At 34.2% G+C, this 22,183-nt stretch overlaps 1 protein-coding gene across 14 annotated transcripts in view; it reads right to left on the bottom strand.

Annotated features, from left to right (window-relative positions):
* Positions 1–332: 332 nt before the first annotated feature.
* Positions 333–22,183, bottom strand: part of RHOT1 (ras homolog family member T1) — a 64,069-nt gene continuing 42,218 nt past the window's right edge. For 3 of the 14 annotated variants that reach the window (XM_071210484.1, XM_071210486.1, XM_058283847.2), the window contains exons 14-21: positions 21,904–22,004; positions 20,409–20,539; positions 19,611–19,694; positions 17,900–18,019; positions 15,576–15,778; positions 14,411–14,506; positions 12,676–12,798; positions 2,820–3,041 (exon numbers count right to left, since the gene is read on the bottom strand). In XM_071210484.1, coding sequence (XP_071066585.1) covers positions 2,894–3,041; positions 12,676–12,798; positions 14,411–14,506; positions 15,576–15,778; positions 17,900–18,019; positions 19,611–19,694; positions 20,409–20,539; positions 21,904–22,004 — 1,006 coding nt within the window. In that variant the 3' untranslated portion in view covers positions 2,820–2,893. Of the gene's footprint in view, positions 1,451–2,819; positions 3,042–12,675; positions 12,799–14,410; positions 14,507–15,575; positions 15,779–17,899; positions 18,020–19,610; positions 19,695–20,408; positions 20,540–21,903; positions 22,005–22,183 lie in introns of those variants that run through there. The other 11 variants (XM_004454893.4, XM_071210488.1, XM_058283849.2 and 8 more) reach the window with 5 other exon arrangements.

The raw sequence follows: 22,183 nt of genomic DNA, 5'->3' as shown, positions 1-22,183 counted from the left end.
TAAGCTGCTCAAGAAGCATGATTTTGTGAGGAAATGTCCATGAGAACATCTATGGGGAAAATTCATGTTAAATGAGCAAATAAAGATGTAACCATACTAGAATCCACATTAGTCAGGTATGAATGGGAGAAAATGGGATTTTTTTAAAGAAGAGATTTCCCCACAACTCTTAAAATACATCTTCCCTTATATATACAAATCATATTTGCCTTCTTTCCTAATAAGTATTATCTTTTTGTACTAAGAAAATAATTTTCAAGGTAAGAAAAACAGAAATCAAAGGATTTCAACTTACATATATGCAGAAATATTTGTAACACAAAAACTCAAGATCACAGTACACAGCAGTTATTTATTTAAATACTTGAAAAGGTTGATATGGAAAAAATAGGTTTATCATGAGAGTTTATATTCATTAGATTCATTTTATCATTTAAAAAAGTGCTTCCTCTAGGTTATCCTAGCCAGATATAGAACACTTCATGTTACATGCAGCTAATGTAATTATACTATAACAGACAAGGCCATTATAGAATGATTTACACTTTGGGAGCAAATTCAACAGTAGTATTGGTGACTGTTTATTTAAACTAAAAACATTGATAATATACAAATTGTTTTTCTCATTTGATTGAAAGGGCTATAAAATTCAACATATTGACAAATGAGGCAACACAATTACATAGATAATGCCTCTGCTAATTGCCTTTAGCTCACTCCTTCCTTCAAGGAGAGCCTTACACTCAGCTCTACAACTTTCTAGACTGTACAATGGCTTCAAGGTGGGATTACCGTAAGTGACCCTCTTTTTTTTGAATTGAAAGAAAGCTGACAGTGACTTGCTAGTTTTTAAAAATGGAAAGAAAATGGCAAATTGTGCCTCATGTACTTACAGAACCCAAAGGATCATTCTGAATAAATGCAAAATAAATAAGTGATCCATAAGTGAATGCAATCTCTGGGCTGACTTAAACCTAGGAAAGGGAGCCAACTGAGCACTAACAATACCATGTAAAAACGTCTAGAAACATCATTTCCAGAACTAAGTTTGGGAGACCATATCTTGCCTGAATATGTACATTATTTACAAAATATTCCCTTTTGGCCTCTGAATTTTAGCCATTTTAGTTTGGCTGTTAAGCTGTTTTCTTTCCATATGCTAGCCAATACTGCAGTTACAGCTATCATTAAAATACTCTTATGCATGAATTACAAATATTAGTAAAGTAACTCTGCATGTATAAATATCTCAATATTTTTTAGCAGAATTTAAAGCGTTCAGAATGTACATAAAAGTAATTCTTTTTGGTAGGGCCAGTATTATTTTTTTAATCATCGCTGTTTCAATAACGCTCTGTACATAGCAAAGCCCAAAACTGCAAAAACAGTAGCACCAAAACTTGCTCGAAGCCAAAACGTGGAGCTCTTGAGGTCAGCTTGAGTCACGTGCCTGTAGTCAGAAAATATAATTAATGTTTAAAATGTGATTAATGTGAAAAACTCATAGCAATTATGTAACAGTCTACTTTTAGGGAAGTATTAGCACACTTGTCAGGCTAATTGCATACAGTAAAGCTTACCAAAAACACTTATCAATATAGCAAGCTTACATTGCTTAATCATTATTTTAAGAAAAAGACCTAATGTAGACATTAGTAAAGGCAAAAGTCTTTTCAATTAGCTACCATTGTGAAGTAGACATTTAAAATTTTAAACATTTTCTTCACATAGGGAATGTAGACGTTTAGACAAATCAACCTACCACTTTTTAATACCATTGTACTCCTTCAAAATAAAAAGCCTGAGTTCTGACAATTTTGAGGGTCAGTGTCATGGAACTTAAACAGTGTACAATCTCCTGTCCCCAGGAACTGCAAAGCTATCTTGTAAGCAGTTAAGTGACAAGTGACAATACTTTTCTAAGAGCAATGATTAAAGTCGATTTTGGAAACATTGAAATTTACCAAAAAAATCCCCAAGGGCAGGGGAAGGTTTACCAGTTTGCATTAATTTGGTTACTGCTAATAAAACAAAACAAAACCCTGGCGTTAGTCAGGCAGTGACAATGGTACCAACTAAAGGACATAATGTAACATGGTGGGCTGGAAGATTAATGACATAAAAAAAGCCATATTATGTATGAGAAGAACAGGGACAGCCTTTACCACAAACTGAGTTTGTGAGCATGCTCTGTTAACAACATTGCTAAGCACCCTCAAGAGTCTCAAGTATGACAGCTTATCATGAAAAGGACAAAGCTTTAAACAAAAGTTGGAACATTCCATTGAAGTGACACTGAAATTTCAGTTAAGTGAACACAATTGAGGTGATGTAGAAAACTTGCAGAATTAAGAGTTTAGAGAGACTGTCTAGATCAGATTATTTTACAACTAAAATAAAGTTGAAACAAATGTCTGACATCATTAAAAGACCAAGACACTGACACATGCAAAAGAGTTAAGAGCCAAGAATATAAATTATATAAAACTACTCTGCCTCAATAACAGTCAGGGTGATCAATCAGGTTAGGTACCACAAAATACAATCTGTACATCCCTAGAAACAAAAGTCTACAATACAAGCTAGAATGTTTCATGCTTATCACCATGGCAAAGCAACATACAGCTTTTTATCCTCCCAGTTTCTATTTAAAAAAAAAAAAATCACTCCTTACATAATTATTTTTTTTACAAAGCAAAGTGACAACCTAGGTTCATTCCACCTTGCAAATTAGTTCTTCCAACAGGCAATGTTTTATTAAAAAACAATACAAAACAAAACAAAAACAACACACATAATAAACAAAAAAACATTAGAGAAGAGAGTACTTGGGTTTCAGTTTTTCCACTCAGAAAAAACTCCAACAAGGCCAACCCACTGGCTGTGAGCAATGTTACCTGGCTTCAAGAAAAAGTGGACCATGAGATGACTCCATGAAGATGGAATCTTCTATAGAGCTGACGGCGTGCACCTGGTGAGTAATACTGCCTTCGTCGTCTGCTAACAGGATGGCACCCCACTCAGCTACCCGGGCTCTTAACCTTTTATACACATGCACATAGTTTGGAGTTCACAGCACAGCTCACAAAAGAAGGGGACTCAAAATAACACCTCTCAATTAAACATAGCACATGTAAAATGAGTTGTCACCTGATACAATGTACCTCATGCTTTCTCTATTTTAAATAGAAGTATTCTGCAGCAGAATTGCCAAACCAAAACAAAAACAATCTATATGGACTTTTAAAAAACACTCACATATGGGACGAGGAAACCTACAGCTGTTATACATTCTCTGTGTAACCCTCTGAGGCTGCTCTTGTATATCCAAAACACTAAGAGAAGTCCTTGAAACCAATGCTATACAATACTTGACAGTATGTGGTGACTATAACTATTCATGCAAAATGATGCTAACAACTACTAGTCATGAAATTCATAGATGCTTAGAATTTTGGACAACCAAAAACTACAAACACACATCTATGAAAAATTGAGTACAACATCCCAAATCATAGACTGCCATGGACCTATGAGAGGCTCAAAGTTTACACCTCCAAGTCAACAGAGCAATAAGGAATTAAAGAGAGAACACAGACCAAAAATGTATTACAGCTTAGCTTCAACTTTGTTTTCCCTATGATTATCATCCATCTTCACTGAGGAAGGATCTTTAAAAAAATTTTATACTTATTTTTTAATTTAGGGGAAGGAAGGGATTAGGATTAAAGCTAGCTGTAATCACATTAAAATCCCACCAATTCAGTCAAAATGATTTTTCATAAATAATTCTTCAAATATGGATATCCATTTCACAAAGCAACCTTTGTTGTGGTTTAAGAAAGTATTACCATTCATGAAATGTATTCTATTGATTAGTTTTCTTTTGCATTTCAAAATGGTATTCACAAATTTCCCCTAAGCTACAGCCTCGCCTTCATATTTATATATGAGAAACAATATAGATACATGCTGAAGAGATAGCTAGTTTAAAACTTAAGGCAACTATTAACTCAGGAAATATATTTCAATGGTTCCACCAATGTTACAGTAGTTCTTTAAGACACTTTAAAGCATGGAAAGCTACTTTGAATTGATTTCATACCTTTACTATATTCATTTACTCTATTTATAAAAGAGCAAGAATATATAATTGACAACATTTTGTCGTTTATTAGCTGACAACACTTGAATAGAGAACATCAGGTTCTTAAAGCCTAAATTGGTATTCCCTAAGGAAGGATCAAAAACTGATTCGTGCTTGTCATTTCAGGTCTCAAGTAACAGTTTCATAAAGCTGTTTCCAAGTTCTCTAAACTAAAGCATAAATAATTCCTACATAATTCTTTCAAAATAACTCACTAAAATATCATCTTAGAATAAATTATAATATTGCATATCTTTTTGACTATAAAAATGGTAAAAATATGCTCATTATAGGATATATGGAAAATAAAGAAAAGCAGGAAGAAAAAAAAATCACCCAGAGTGCTATTACCCCAAAGGCAACTATCTAAAATTTGGAAAATTTCCTTTTAGACTTTTTCTATGTATTTTGACATAGCTGTAAATACAATATATGTAGTTTATATAATTTTATATCCTTTTTAAAGCTTATTATAAATGACTTTTCATATATTATGAAAACATCCTTTTAAATAGCTGTATTATGTTCCATTCTCCTATTGTTGGCTATCTTCATTTACTGGTGACTATAAAGAAAATAATAAATGTCTTACTCTTTAAGTTTTTCTCTATATTTAGGACATTTTCCTTAAGATAAACTTCCTAAAAGGTCAAAAACTGTGTCTATGTATGTCTGTGTACAAAGGTTTTCTTCTACCTTGTGATAAATCAGAATTACCAAATTTTTTTTACTCTTTGTGGAATAAGATCATTTAGTTCACCAATATCTTTTTTTAGAACATAAGAACTAAAGAGTAAATGCTATAACAGAACTTCGATTAACCATTTACAGCTTAGGTAGAAAATGCCTGTGTCTAAGATGCTGGTTTTTTCGCTTACAAATGAATATCCTATATGTAGGTCAGATGGCAAACTTTCCTTGACACAAATGTGGAGACTAACCAACATGTTTGGACTTGGGTATTAGTAAAGCTGCTACAGAATAATGTAGAGAGAAACGAAACGCTTCAAAATCCATTGAAGAGTTAAATGAAGAATTCTTTGTGTGAGCAGTCACACAAAGCATAAACAGGGTGACTAAAATTCTAGTGTCTCTCAAAAGAGAATAACTAATAACTGAAAAGAGGGCATACGAATGCTTTTTTTCTTTCTTTCTTTTGAGGTACTGGAGCTGGGCATTGAACCTGGGACCTTGTATGTGAGAAGCCATCACTCAACCACTGACCTAAACCGAGGATCACCCAAGTAGGGTTTTTCATTTTTTTGTTTTGTTTTTAGGAGGTACTGGGGATCAAACTGGGGACCTCGTGTACATGGGAAGCAGGCACTCAACCACCTGAGCTACATCCACTCCCCTACAAATGCTTTTGATGAACCACGCAATTTATGGTGACTATAAAACCATGAACTAAAATCTTTATTGGTTCAAGATATTTAAGCAATGAAAAAGAGAATGTTGTATCAATTGCAATATTTAGACATATAAAACATGAAATGCTAAAAGATGCAACAGGATCCAATTCATTCTAGCTAATCTCAAATAGGTTTTGCGTTGTTTTTTAAACAGGGGAGGCTGTTTAATGAGCTCTGGGGACACAGCACAACCTATACAAAAGCACCAAACTTCTCTCCAAGGGAAAATACAAGGAAACTGAACACCAGACTTGCTGGGGAAAGGAGCTGTTTTTCAATGGGCTGGATCAAATAGGATACTTTTTTTCTCTCTCCCCTTTCCTCCCTCCCCCCATTGTCTGCTCTCTGTGTCCACTGGCTGTGTGTTCTTCTGTGTCTGCTTGCATTCTTGTCAGTGGCACTGGGAATCTGTGTCTCTTTTTGTTGCATCATCTTGCTGTGTCACCTGTCCATGTGTGCAGTGCCACTCTTGGGCAGGCTGCGATTTTCTCGTGCAGGGCGGCTCTCCTTTCTGGGCGCACTCCTTGTGCATGGGGCTACCCTACGCAGGGGACACCCGAGTGGCATAGCACTCCTTGCACACATCAGCACTGCATGTGGGCCAGCTTACCACATGGGTCAGGAGGCCCAGGATTTGAACCCTGAACCTCCCACGTGGTAAGCAGATGCTCTATCAGTTGAGCCAAATCCACTTCCCTAAATAGGGTATTTTTAATACTTCAGTTGGAATTGTTTTCTATAATCTGTCACAGGACTGCCTATCTGTGGTATAAAAATTATTATTGCAAAGACTTAAAAGTCTGCAAAAATTAGAACCTGTGGAAGGGGAAGTATTCAAAAAGGTCCAGATATCAATTAACCTTGTCTTAGAGTGTGGGCTATTATGCAGAGGAAGAAAAAGTTGACTAGAACTTACTCAAAAGCAGCAAAGCTAAGAGACTGGGAAAAGCAGTTCCATGCATAACACTCCATTTATGCATCACAGATATTAATTTTAAGATAATTAAATACTTTGAAACAGCAGCCTATATAACTGCAATGTATGTGTACCTAAAGTTATTAGGGCTCAAAGATATCACATATAGCTTTTTCCTACTTGCAATTACATATTTCAGTTAAAAATTACACTGAGGCCACCAAAACTATAGTTAAGTATTCTGTTTTTAAATATTCCACTTTTAAAAAAGTCTTCTGGACCTCCTTGCTTTTATTTCTTTAATTGTTTCTTACTGATGAAGTGTTTCTTTATACTTAATTTCTAATAACAGTGTCACTACTGCTAATAATAATTTTATTTAATAATGACATTTCTCTTAACTGAACTAGCAGACATGAACTATTTTCATAAGCTACTTCTCAAAATAGGTTAAGCAATCAAAACATAGCATCCAACAAAGATGAACTGCAATACAAACCATAAGCAAGCTGTTAACTGAGCATGCCTAAATAGTAACACACTTTGGAAAAGGACAAAGGTGTGCACCAATGCCAAGAAATGCTTCACCAAAACTTAACCCAAATTTATAGATGATCATAGCTTCATAAGAAATGCTCCAATATCCTGTACGTTAACCATCAGCACGTCAAAAGATCAAATCAGGCAAACTCCACCTTGTCATGTCCTTCAACATACTAAGCAAATGGCAAAAATATTTTTAAATTAAAAGCAGCAGCAGCTTACTAAATGAGAATCTATAACACAAGTTCTTGTGTAATTTTAAACTTATGACTATGTATGCAAATTTTAAAAAAAGCCTGTAAGGACTTCCATACAAAGGAACATGGAGGTTTCATATGAAATTATAACACAGGACTTCCTTGGATACAGTATTTTACTAATGTAAAGTCTAGGAACTCACAGATTCTCAAAAGAATCTCAATAGCATTAGATTTCTATGTATCTGTCTTTTTCATAAGGCAATCCCATGAAAAAGCAGTTCATTTATATCAGACAATTGCAAAATCCTTTCCACAAAAATGGTCCTACATTAAGCAACATTACTTTAAATTACATAAAGGAGGAACTTGGGTGATATGAGCAACTGAAATAGGTCATTAATGAATAGCATAAAATAAATTTCACATATATCCAATTAAAAATACATGAAAAACAAAAAGGTAAAAAATATGAGTATGAATGACTGTCCATATGTTTGTGTCTCTGTAAATATTCAGTATGGACTGTGTACTTGTTATCAAAGTAAAATGCTGCTTCTGAACTACAGAAATAACATGAACAAAAAATTTATATGGCTAATGCAAATAATAAGGTGGGATGAAAGAAACCCTAAAATCAAAATATGCACCAAAGTAAAACAAACCAAAATAATAAACTGCAAATAAACAATTTTTGGTTAAATTACAGGTTAATAGCAGGGGGGATTATATACAGAAACCTAGGTGGGAAAGGGATCAAGAGGAGTTAAAAATTACTAAATGGCACAAACAAATGAAAATGAGCCTCTAAAGGAAAAGACAAATTGAAAGTTCAAAGCACACTACAGTTTATGTAATGGTGCACAAAGTGGGAGTTGTTCTGAAGTTGGAATAATAAATACTTAGTAAAATAAAATCGTAGGTAGTTCAAACCAACAAACAAGGTCACTCCTACATAATCAGTTTATCACTTTCAGATTAAAAGAGGAAAAAGAAAGTATGACAGAGTATATTTAAAAATGTATTTAGAAGTAAAATATATTCAAAAGGTATTTTCCCCATAAGATTGTTTAAAATTAAAACAGCTTCAAAGATTAAAATAACCTGACTATATGTTAATCATCTTCCAAAGGTATTTAAATTAAAATAATTCTGGATATTTAGAAATTATTCTGAAGAAAAACATGTTTTTATTCAACTGTGTTTTCTTTTTCTTTTTAAATTATATTTTCTATTGTTAAATGTACAAAATAAAGTTAAAAAGAGAAAAAGCAAAAAACAAAAACAAACTTATCTAGATTTGGAGAGTGAAACTACACTACAACTACCAAAGAACGAAGTCATATGTTAGAAATGTGCGAGTAGTTTAATTGTTCCTCTACATGCTGAAGTCAATATAAATTCAATAAAGAAAAAACTTCTATGGCTATTTTCTACTTAAAATATGTACTGTCCGTAAATAAGCTCAAGAAAAACAGACGTAATCTTTTCTGGTTAAAGACAGATAGCTAGGGGGCAAGTGGACACTTTCAGAAATGAATCAGCTGAAACTGCGTAAGTGTAAATTAATTAAACAGGCTTAAGTCCTTTCATGACCAGGTTATAGCACTTTCCTTTTCAGAGTGAGACACTAAGACCACTGAAAATATAACCAAAGATTTAAAAAAAAATTAACAATGTAATATTTAGAAAGGTACGTAAACACAGGTACCATATCATCTTCATCTTCACAGTTGGCCCTAGCTCACAGTAGGTTCCTTTAACAGCAGGTTACTTAAGTATCCTGAGTAAATAAATCAAGGTGGGGTGATGGAGTGAGGGAGAATGTCATCTCAAACAGGTATTATCTCTAGAAGTGATTTCTAATTTCAGTGACCACAATTTTTAGAAATACACAAAACAATGCACTGATTTGATAATGACATGTATTTGCCAATACTTATCTACTAGTGTCATTTTTTGCAGACATTAATGAGACTTTTTGCTTAAGTAAAAATACCAAGTATTTCAGAACTACTTTATTTGCAATTCTTAATCAAATACTAGACATGCTAATGCTGATTTCTAAAAACAAAGACTTAAGATTTCATGTTGGAGTGGGAATCCTAATGAAATATAGTGAAAATGTCTTAAATGATTTTTACTCAATTAGTTTGAACCAATCTTTCTTCTGCTTTTGCAACATTAAGATATCTAGCGCAGCACACCAATAGAGACCAAGCACCACAGGCTGCCGAAAACAGTAAAGTGAAGTCCCTTCTAAAACAGTAGGGAGAGAGAGTTATTTTCACCCTACTACCCAGTAACTTTTTCAAAATTTTCCTGGAAAAGGAGTGAAAAACTGAAGGGAGGAAGTATTGAGGGAAGATGCTTTCATTTTTCAGGTGTCTGTGTATGTATGTGTGTGCATGTGCATTTTCACAACTCTAGGCAATAACTTAAGACTGAGGTAGCAAACTGATGGCCTGTAAACAAGCTTTGTTTGTTCTAATTAGTATTTAGTTTTTTAAAAAATTGCCATTATGTAAATATCAGGAAATTTCACATAAAATCCTGATTTCCAGTACCTTCATCATATAGATGATTTAAATATTAACAGGGATCAGGAAAGAGGTTTTTTAACAGCCCACCCATTTCCCTCTTCATCTTTTCTAAAATTTTTCCATTCTTGATTACCAGATGTCAGTGACATGTGCTGACACTATCATTAAATTACTAGCAGTTTATAGATACCTATGATACCATATACTGATTTTTCGTGGAGGTTCAATGGATAGAGTAATTTACTATAACAAGTGCATCCACTTAATACATATCTAATCTAGTTCATTTGGAAGCTGACTAAACCAGCGTAAGAACAAAATTCTTGTCACTAAAGATGCAAACAACCAACCAGTCTGCAATTTTGGACAATCAAGGACTTCTAGAATAGATAACAAAGGAGGTGGTCTGTGAACAACAATTACTAGGAGGAAAGTTGGGTTCACCAGGAATAAGACACTAAACAGATGTCACTTCCCATTTAGGTAAAATTACTATGTAGGTAGATAGAGAAAAATGATAGAAATTATATACTGATTTCAGAAAAAACCCTTCATAAAGTTTTTGATATGAATATAAAATGTGAGCTGGATAATAATACTTTTTTAATTGACTGAAAAATCCTTCCCCAATAATTTTGAACATGTGTGGTTGGGGAAGAGTAGAATACTACAGGGCTTGTTCTCTTTCCCTCTCCATCCTCTGGGATTCAACATTATTTTTTATCAGTAACTTGAAAGATAAAGAAAACATATCTAGAAAAATCTGCAAATAACACAATGCTGAAAGAGATAAACAAAGGGAGGGACAAATGACAGAAATAATGTTTGAAATGACAGAATAAATAGATCAAAAGGAAGAATCTATCCTTTACTAGGGATACATGTATCATCTGTATTTAAATTCAAAGAGTCAAAAAAAAAAAATCAAATACATAACTAGAGGAGAGGGGACATCTGGCTTAATAGCACTCACATGAAAAAAAGATCTTATATCAATTGACCCAAAGATTCATGTGTCAACAGCAGGAGGTAGCTGCAGTAGGCAAGTGCTGTCCTAACTGTGAAACATGACTGCCCCATGTTCCAGACTAGTCAAAAATATCTGAAGCACTTCTCCATTCTGGGTACACATTTAAGAGGTACTCTGAAAACATAAGGGGCATTCAGATGAGAACCACCAGGAATGATGAGGTCATTAAACAGTTCTATTTAAGAAAAGGCTTAAAGACGTGGGGTGTTTTACCTGGAAAAGAGAAAATTAGGGGAGGCATGTTGGCCATCTTCAAATGTCTGAAGGACTGCTATGTTAAAGAGGGAGTAGAGTGATCATATGTTGTTCTAAAGGACAGAACTAAAACTAGAGAGAAAGTAATAGGGAAAACATTTTAGTTTATTTTTTTTAAAAAAAGGAAAAACAAAGAATCCTCTCCAATGAGGAAAGATATCTGCAGATAAATAGCACTCTCGGGAAGGCTGCAAAAGGCACTGTACCAGAAGGCTGGGCCACATGAATTGTAGAGCTCCAACACTGACTCCTGACACTGGAGATTCTGAGTATTGTTCGGTTTGAACTACCTTGCATTTGCTCAGTCATCATGAAAGAATCTGTCTGCAGTTACTACTTTACAAGATGCCACCAAAGGACAGAGCAGAACTTTACCACCAGTGTGGGAATCCCTTCAAAGCAGTCACCTGAGACAGGTGCATTCTTATTCCACGGAACTGCTAGTGCTCAAAATATCGCTGAACCATTTCAGAAAATGCCTTCAAAGTCAGGTTTTTTCCCCCCTCACAGAAGAAACAGCCTCATCGTTTCATAAACATGACTAAGACACTGCTGGTGGACATGAACTATCCTGTTCAATTGATACAGTTGATGTCTAGTTCTTGGTGAGTATCCAATGGCAAACCAAATAACTAATGTTATCTAACTAGTTTGATCTTCCATCTAAATCACGCCAGCTCCCAATGACATAGGATTGATTTAAAAAACCTAATTCATCCTTACACATATAAGAAATTGATGTCAGCTATAAATTAATTTTACATAGGCTCTTAAACATTCAAACAACTGTAAAATCAATTTGAACAAAGGTAGCATGACTAAAATAAAATGAAAACCTTGAAAGTTCATTGCATTGAGTGAATATATACATCCTTTTTTTTTCTTTTAAAGCACAATTATATGCATATTCATGTTTTTGGGCTCAATTATAAAGACCTTAAAAATCAGTACTGTCATTACTACCAGATATTTTTGTTCCCCCATATTCTTTTGAGTCCTTAAAATTGGTTATTATCCTCATTTCCACAAACCATGTTCTTTCAAATGAACATTCTAGGTATCAAAAGTAAAAGACTGGTGGAGCGGGTGGAGCTCAGTGGCTGAGCACCTGCTTCACATGTTTGAGGTCCCAGGTTCAAACCCTGGTACCCCCTTAAAAAAAAAAAGTAAAAATTATGATTATAAACAGTTTCAAGAATAGAGATGTTTCCAAACCCAAAATACTGTTAACTTTAATAAGATGTAGTATTTGAATGTAAGCTGAGTACAATATCACAAATATCTTTTATCTGGGATCAAGGTGTCTTTTCCTTATTACAAATGATCTAATATATTTCTATAAAGCACAGCTAAATGATTTTAATCTCTCTACATATATATATATATGCCCTAATATGAAAGATAATTTAACTTCCTTAATGAAAAAATAATCCCAAATCATATTTTATAGTCCCCTAAATATATCTTAATTTAAAAACATTAAGGATGATTCTAAAACTAAACATTGTCATCACAGTGGAAGTTAGTTGGGCCTGCTCTCTTTGTAATGAGTATCTGTATAATAAATAGTTATCCATTTTTTCTTTTGTATTTTAACAGAATGCCTGGTATCCAGTAAATAAAGTTAAGAACCTGTTAAGAACTGCAGTGAAGATTTTGTTCTTTACAGATTGCAGCAAGTCTGAGTTGAGGAAGTTCTGACAGATGCAAAATGTACACCTGTTGCAGGTGCACATACAGCGTAACCGGGCATGGCTGCGAAAACACACAGAAGGACAGGAGTTGAGTTCTTACAAATATGGCACAAATTAGGGTGTGCCAACTTAAAAAAAATGATTTAGGCATAAGCAACACTTTTTGTAAAAGGGAAAAGGAGAGTGTGGGGCAAGCTAAAGCTGTGCAGGATCCCACATTTACCAAAATGTAATAAACAGTAATAGCTCCCTCCTCCCTCCCTATAGGAAATCTAAAGAAAATCAGCTAACACTTTTGCTTTTTTTGGAGGGGAGAGAAATATTATTACAAGAGTCTTAGTGCACAGCAATAGATGGCACCCTCATCTAAAGTAATAAAAAGAGAAACTGAGTAAGCCATAGCACCCACCAAAAGACAGTATTTTTGCTAGCATTTAAATAACCATTCCCTCCTCCTCCCTCAGCATACACATGCCTAAAAACCAGGAAGGAGAAGAATGACAAATACATAAAAAGGTAAAAAAAAAGAGTATTTTCAACCCTGAGGAGATAAGAACAATATCATCTTTAATTCATCAAGCACTCTGGCTCCCAAAGGAAATCAAAGTGCTTCATAAATTTCCACTCAAACGAAACATAGGGTTAATTTTATCTGCTAAAAAAACACAGCAGCTAAGTATGACAGTATGAAACTCCGAATAAGAATGTAAAAATTCAACAATGGGTCTAATTGAAATCAGATATCAAATTTGGGGAGACTTTCTGACTCCTTTCTGGTTGAGTGGAGTTGCACTAGTTGGTGCAGAAACATGGGCAATCCATTTCACTTGGCCCTAACAACCAAAGTTGGGGTCTTCAATGACTGTTCAGTGGTCAGAGCCACTCAGACATACAAGGCCATCACACTACCCATGAAGAGGTACTGGCACAGAACCCACTCAGAAGAGCGCCTCGTGATGAATTAATGCCATCACTTCCTCCAACACTTCAACATTTTTAGAGACTTCTCAGTCAAAGGACAAGCCCAATCTGACTTGGCTTAGCTTATGAGACCTGATGAGACCACACAGTACATGATGGCATGTTGTGGAGATCAGCAGCATCCCAATAATGCCTAATTCCCAACATGAAGAAAAATAAGAATTACTTTTTAAAAAATTTTTGATAAGCTCAAGGTATTCCTTTTTAAAATTTGACTTGTAATGATGAATTTATCACTGCTACAAAGTCACTGCCAGCTGTCATACTGAAATCCATCTGTTATTTTATAAACTAAATCTGACTCTTCGACATACACAAGGCTCCACCCACCAAAAAGGAGGGATGCAAATATGCTTAGCAACAGGGAGATGCTTCATGAGAAGTAGTCTGGGATTAACCATAGAAACAAGTGTTTATGTATGTACATTTATCATATATACACACATACATACAAGAATTACAGTAAAAGTACGTTAAAGCTACAAATCTATATATAAACACAGTTGCAGTTATTTATAAGATTAAAACATAGTAAAAAAGACACCATGAAATACAGTTAGGCAGTAAGCCTGACCAAGCAGTGCGTTTCTGGATAATTAATATATGTTAATTAGGTCAAGAAAGGCAATTTGGTAATCCTATAAGAAAATGTCAACAAATCCCACAGAAGCCATAAAGAAAAAGTAACTTACAAAGTAGTTTTTAGAAAGACCCAGATTTTTCTCAAATTTTCTATTCTATCAGTGTTGCCCATGTCTCGGGAGAGTCTGTCTTTGTAATGATCCTCTCTGTAGATAACATACATGAGAGTTTTAAAGCAAAGGTAAAACATAAATAAGGTTTTGCTTATTTTAGACTAACAGGAATGACTTGTCTTCCAATTATTATACAAATAGAATTTACAAGGGTTTGTGGCATTTAAAAAAATTATCAGTTAATGAAATACCAATAAAGTTAAGTCTTTCATTTTAAAGATCTGTACAAATCAGCACCTTTCTGAAAAGCCTCAGTATTGGTTTATACCAATGTCTAATTATTAATCTATTTTATACTATAGTTTATCTAAGAAAAGTAATTTAGACACTAACGTAATAGTAAACAGAATAAACTATAAAGTCCTGAGAAACGCACTGCCTGAAAAACTACCTTGTTACAAAACAATTAATACAAACACATTACTTAAAGAGAATGCCATTAAGAACCATGCAATTTTAAAGCAGTTAGTAAAATACAAAGGTGACCACAGTTATGTGTTTGTGCATATGCATGTATAGATATATAATAAATGTACATGAAATCTGTGGCTTATAACACAATGTAAAATGTTTACATAGTGGAAATTCCAATTACAAATACTTTTTACAGCACTTAAAAAAGATACATCCTGAACTCAGATGCATATATTATTTAAACATCAATTCATAAATCCTAGAATCCTTCACATAACTAAGGTCAATTCAATTAAACACAGAAAAATTAACTTGATGTTCACATGGAAATGTCTTACAAGCATAAAGCAACCTAATGCCACCCCCCTTTAATTGCAGCAAGACTCTCTTTTTTTTTTTGCTGGGGGTGGGGAGCTGTGTTTTACTGTATTTTCCTATATAAATACAGTCATAGCCTGTTCAAAAATATCCACATATTGTCAGTAGCACTGTTTACATCATTTTATTATGACACCCAAACCAAACTTACATTTACTCAAATTTGTACCTTCTCATTACAAAGTCTCTTTCTGTTGCTGAACAACTTCTATGTGACAGATTCCATCCTCAAGACTAAAAATGGCATGCAATGTTATTATGAACCATGCAAAATGAAAAACATGAAAATGAAGACGGAGCATGTACTTACGGGTACATAGCCATTGTTGTCAATTTAACAAAGATATCCTTGCTGGGTGCATCAGCAGTATTGCAAGTGAAGGCTTGTGGTGGAGGCATTTTGTGTTTCCTGCAGAAATCAGTAGGTGAAATACTATATTCTTGTTTAACTTCATGCAGATCTGACTTTGCAGCTACGATTAAGCAGGGTATTCTGCTGTCCATAAAATGTTGCTATAGAATAAAAAATGTAATCAAAATCTGATAACAAGCTCAAAAAATACTACTTAATTAAATGTGAACAAAAAATTCTTTCTGGATAGGCAAAGGATCAGTAGTTTCAAAGAGAAAAAGTGAACCAAAAGGCAAAGACTGGCAGCAGTTCAGGTCAGTCTCATAATAAATAAGACCAGAATCATCTTTCTAACGATGGTAACAAAACAGACCTATTCTTTAAATTTTATACAGTTTGAAAAAAATTTTTAATTAAAAAGACAATAAAAATATTAAAATAAAAAGACATCAATTTAAATTCCTCTATCTAAAATAAAAAGACTATTTTCATTTTTTCCTATTACCTCTGGTCTTTGAGTACAGGTTCATATGTTTTACATTTATATAGGTGCAGTTATGATGGACATAACTGTCTGGCTTTTTAAAAGGATTTATTTATTTATTCATTTATTCATTTATTTATTTACATCTCCCACCAACTCCTACCCTGCCCCAGTTGTCTGCTCTCTATGTCCATTCACTGTGTTCTTTTGTGTCCCTTGTATTCTTGTCGGCGGCACCGGGAACCTGTGTCTCTTTGTGTTGCATCATCTTATTGCATCAGCTCTCTGTGTATGCGGCGCTACTCCTGGGCAGGCTGCACTTTTTTTGCACTGGGCAGCTCTCCATGCAGGGCACACTCCTTGCATGTGGGGCTCCCTACATGGGGGACACCCCTGCATGGCACGGCACTCCTTGCATGCATCAGCACTGTGCGTGGGCCAGCTCACCACATGGGTCAGGAGGCTCTGGGTTTGAACCCTGGACCTCCCATGTGGTAGGCAGATGCTTTATCCATTGAGTCAAAACTGCTTCCTGACATAACTGTTTTAAAATATAATACTCCATCTATGAAATATTCTATCTTCCATGTTCTTCAAAATTTAAAACTATTATTTTTAATGGTTAATATTCTACTGAATTATTTTATCCTAATTTAGTAAGCCATTTTCCTACTGTTAAATATTTACATTATTTCCAGTTTTTTTTGCTATTGAAAAGAATCCAAGCTCCCTCTTGATGCAGACGGGGACTGGACATAACCATCCCAGGGTCCACAGGATGGAAGAACAGAGTATGGATTAGAGTGGACTTACTGGTGTTCTGCTAGGGAACTATTGTGATCAGTAAGGGAAGAAATTGTAGTAGTGATGTGGACAGGGTGGCCACAGTGGCTGCTGGTGGTAGGGAGACAGAAGAAGAGATATGGTATGGGGGCATTTTCAGGATTTAGAGTTGTCCTAGGAGGTGCTGCAGGGATGGTTGCTGGATGTTGTGTGTCCTGTCGTGGCCCACTGGGGGAGAGTGTGGACTACAATGTGGACCACAGGTGCAGCGGTGCTCCAGAATGTATTCACCAGGTGCAGGGTGCAGTGGATGTGCCACAATGATGGAAGAGGTTGTTGATGTGGGAGCGGTGGGGTGGGAGGTATATGAGGACCTCATATTTTTTGAATGTAACATTTAAAAGAAAATACAGAAGGAAAAAAAAAAAAAAGAAAACAATGCTAAAATAAATACCTCCTTATATATATATTTTTTGCTACTATTGAAAAAAAATTTTTTTTTTGAGGTAGTAGGGATTGGGGGGATTGAACCTGGAATCTCATATGTGAGAAGCTGGCACCCAACCACTGAGTCACATAGGCTCCCCTGAGTTGGTTTTTTTTTTTTAGGAGGCACCAGGAACCAAATCCAGCACCTCACGTGGGAAGCAGGTGCTCAATCACTTGAGCCACATCTGCTCTCTACTACTATTGAATATTGTTGATTATCTCAAAGTGATCGCTACAACTTTCAAGCCTCTGGTTTACCTCTTTGCTTTGGTTGTTTTTCTTGGTGTAACTAGCAAAATATAACCGATGTGCATCCCTAACAGCCAAGACCTACAATTAACATAGAAGGGTCTTAACCAGAAATGCACTAGAATCATGTGTGGATTTTTTTTCTTTTTAGAAGTTATTTTTAAGAGTTCCATAAATGATTTTGCTGCATTTCCCTCATTAGGAAACACCACACTGCAATCCAATTAAACTCTATATAAAGTTAAATATAGTTAAACAGACCATAAAAGCAACAAACCTTAAAAATCCTGGCACAGTATTCAAAGGACTTGGGATTACTGACATCATATACCAGGCACACAACATCACAAAGGATCTCATTTTCAGTTAGAAATTCTGATTCTGAAATATCATGTAACTTGTAAAAAAATAAAAGTGAGAAACATAAGAATTGTAACACTGATACATAACAATGTTTTTATTACTATCGTCATCTGACTTCCTGACAAAAGCATACTATTATAGATAAATATACTTTTATTGACCATTTTTTGAAGAGGGAATTACAGATAAACAAGCAGCTTCTGTTTTATGGATTAAAAATGGTGATTAAGGTTCTAAAGAAGCTAACATTTCAACAGGTGACTCTGTGCTAGATAGGCCTTTTACATGCATTAGCCACATTTACAGATAAGAAAAGACCAATGAAGACAGCTGCCCAAGACAACACATCCAACAAATCATCAGATCAAAATGTGAACTCAGATATGATTCCAAAGTCTATTTTCTGTCCACCACATCTTTTTTTCTCTACTAATAAAAAATATAAAGCAAATGACTCCTTATACTGTCATTTTTTGTTCTTCTTCACTGCCTGCTCTTTTCAATGTTTATTAGAAAACTCTCTCCAAAATAAAATCCAATCTATATAGGATAATAATCCAACAAGAGTAAAATTCAGTACTGAGTTGTGTAAGATAGTATGACTTTTATGAGAGTAAGAAAAGGGAAATGTAGGGTCAGAATTGACAAAGTTTTCCAAATAAAGTACTCTTTTAACATGCATATTCAAAGAGAGACATGAAAAGACTTCAGTTTGCAAATAATGGAGAATAGGAAAATCAGGAAAAATAATATTCAGTAATATTTATTGAGTACCCAATGTATAGAACTATACCTACAGGAGAAGAACGAGAGACACAAAGTTTAATAAGAAATTAATAAAGAACTTTTTTCATAAAAAATAAAATACATATTAAAACTCAATACCATCATCTAACTGGCAGATTAAACCATTTCGGGGAGGGGGGCGGTGGAAGGAAAGGGAATGAACTTTTGTTAGTATCTATTATTTGCCAGAAACTTCGCATATTATTAGCTGAACTAATCAGAAACTGAAAGAGCAGATCATTTGTCCAAGGTAACACAGCTAATGAATGGTGGACCAAAATTCAACCTGAAATCTGACTGGATCTAAGGAGAGCTTATAACCTCTTTATACTGTATTTTGCTTTCAGTCATACCCTTTTTTATTCATTTCTCAGGCTAACACATTTGTTAACTACACTCCTCCTTGCCAAATAAATGAAACTATTAGATCATAAATTACAGAGCAGTTGCACTAAGGTTTTTCTAATTTCTAGTCAATAATGGAGGAAATGTTTTTAAATTGAAGTGGAAGAAAGAGTAAAAGGGAGTTAAGTTTGTTTGTTTTTTTTACTTTCTTATTGAGGTATAACATATACTTAAGTGCACAACTGATGAATTTTTACTTATACCTACACCCAAATAATCACCACACAGATAAGGGAATTAAAATTAATTCTACTAAAGCTTCTTTAAAAGTAAGATTTAAAGTAAAATAAATTCCAATGAATAAACCAGGTGGAAAAAAAAAATCGCACCAAAGTTCTACATATAATCATTAAATTAAACCCAATTAGGTTTTCAGAGTCATTTAAAATTATACCTAATAATTAATAATCTTTGTACGCTACAGAATTTCTTACCAACAAGTATTTCTCTTGTCCATATACATAAATGGTATTAATCGCATAGAAGGATTTATGATCATCACGAATTTTCTTCTGCCTCTGAAAACAGAACAGAAAATTGCAATACTTACAATAAGAAATTACAATAATTTTCATGAACAGACACCTCTCTATGTGTCTGTGCATATATGTTATAAATAAAAGGGCATTCTTCTTAACTATGTACTATTTGTCAGTACGAAAGTGATACTGATTTCATATTACTTAGTTCTTTGGGCCTAAAACAAAGGATGTGTCTCTTCTGCATAAAGTGAAAGTAGTAAATGAAAAGGAAGTAAACTATATTTTTGAAAGTGTTATTCCAGAGCCACCTGCTGGCAGTTCTCATACTTTAATTTGGTCTGATATGAGACTCATCCAGAAATAAATCAGACTCCTACTGAAGTCAGGAGCCAGAACTAGATACCAGTATTCAATTCTAAATATTTACTGTGCTTTTACTATATGCCAAGCACTGTTAGGTGCTTTCACATGTATATTTATTTAATCCCTATCGAAACAATGGTGGTGGTGGGGGACATGGGGGCGGGGGGAGGACACACAGACACACAAAAATGATAGGTAACACCAATGAAACAAAGATGCAGACAGTTCAATGGGATTATTGTTACACTTCGGATTGTACTTTACTAATTGACGTAGGCCACTGAGTTCTAGTAATCATCTAAAAAAGTTAATGACTATGAGAAAATTACATAAACAAATGAGTATAAAAATGTGTTGGATAAAGTTCTATTATCAGATAACTCTTACCATCAAGTTTCTTCCAAGAAGAGCCTGAAGAACACCACTTTTCCCACAGTTTTTCATCCCAATAACATTACATCTGAACACATTTCTTTGAGTCTGTTTTTTCTGAAGGTCTATCTTTTTATCTCTCGTTACTAAAACAAACAAAAAACCCACTAAGTATGTACTATTTAGACTTACTGAGCCTCTATTTCACCTTCTACAAAACAGAGTATTGCCATTTATCAGTTTTATGAAGTGTCTGATACATATACAAACATAGAGTAGTTAACTATATGTGAAATAAAGTATTAAATATAATACAGAAGGGTCTAAGTGGAAAAGATGCATTTCTCAAAGTTGACTCTAAAGTGAATTTCGACTCAAATGATATTTCATTATAAAATATGTAGTCATAAAGAAAAAGATTGTCTAGTGGTGATTGAAAATTATAATGAATACAGCCAATATCAAATCCCATCTATTTTTTCTATGATGTTGTTATAACATATTACAAACTAAAAATGCTATCTCAAATTTGTATTCTCTTGGATCTGAATCTGAAGTGGGGAAGGGTTATGCACTCTGGGATTAACTGGTCTTTTGAATGTAAATCTGTAAATGAGACAGGCCAGAAAACAATACTGTATCATCAGACAATGGGGCAATTCTGAGGTAAACAAACCTCCCTAAGCTATACCTAATAATTCAACTATAAAAAAACTCATCAAGACGATATTTATAGTAACAAAATTTTTAAAATAAAAACAAATAATTGTGGAATAGCTAAATATTTATAGTATATCCATATGACACATTATTTAACATTAAAAATACATAAAAGTATACTTATATATGTATTGGTAACAATATATTGCTGAGAGAAAAAACCTCACACTGGCTACCAAAATTTTTTGCTGCTGAAAGAAAGAATGTCTAATTGCTTAAGTACTTTAAAGGGCACTTGCTCTGTTAACTTAAAGGTTATAACGGATATGGCAGCACTTCTAACTGTGATATAAGAAACTGTTGAATGGTCAGTTTCCTAATTTATTTCCGTATCTATGGATTCTCTTTAAGTGGAACACATTTCTGTGACAAGAATGCGTGGTGTACATTATAAGATGTGTAAAAAGTTTTAAAGTCCAGAGAAACAATAAAAGATCAGGATCATTTGTTAAAAGTAATTGTTCGAAATGTTTAAAGAAAATGAAAATGCAAGATGTATTTTCAGTCCATACTTTTAGTGTCCATAGTCCTTTCTCATTTTCACTGTGGAGTACCCCCATGGAGTATACTAGAAAAAAATCTCTACTCTTTTTTTTTTGATAAACATTTAAACTAAACAATAAAATCAAGCATCTCCAAACTCAAAAGAAATGATCAAATCAAGGAGGAAACTAATTGAGTGCAGACATGGAAGACCAATGAAGATGAGTTCCTATTTATTCTTTGGTACTCAGGAAACTGATTTCTTAAGATTTTCTAAGTATGAGCTGAAGAATATTCAGATACTTACTGGTAATGGCTGAAGCTTGAGACTCTTGTTCAGTCAATATTGAGTAGCCTAGGTAGCCCAAATACTCCAGGCACCGCTGTACATCTAAATAGGTTGTAAGCCTGGGAAAGGGAAGATTTTAAATGTGAAAAATTCCTAAATGCACACATATAGGGAAAAAATTCCAATGGCTCAAATAATTTTACCACTAGATCCAGTGGATAATTGTCAGACTGCTTTCATTTCCCACACATGGCTCCAACCATAGCTTTTCCTACACTGCCATTCTTAAGGCAGAGAA

The sequence above is a fragment of the Dasypus novemcinctus genome, chromosome 21, assembly GCF_030445035.2.
Source record: "Dasypus novemcinctus isolate mDasNov1 chromosome 21, mDasNov1.1.hap2, whole genome shotgun sequence".
Classification (NCBI taxonomy): domain Eukaryota; kingdom Metazoa; phylum Chordata; class Mammalia; order Cingulata; family Dasypodidae; genus Dasypus; species Dasypus novemcinctus.
This window is presented reverse-complemented; position numbering and strand designations above follow the sequence as displayed.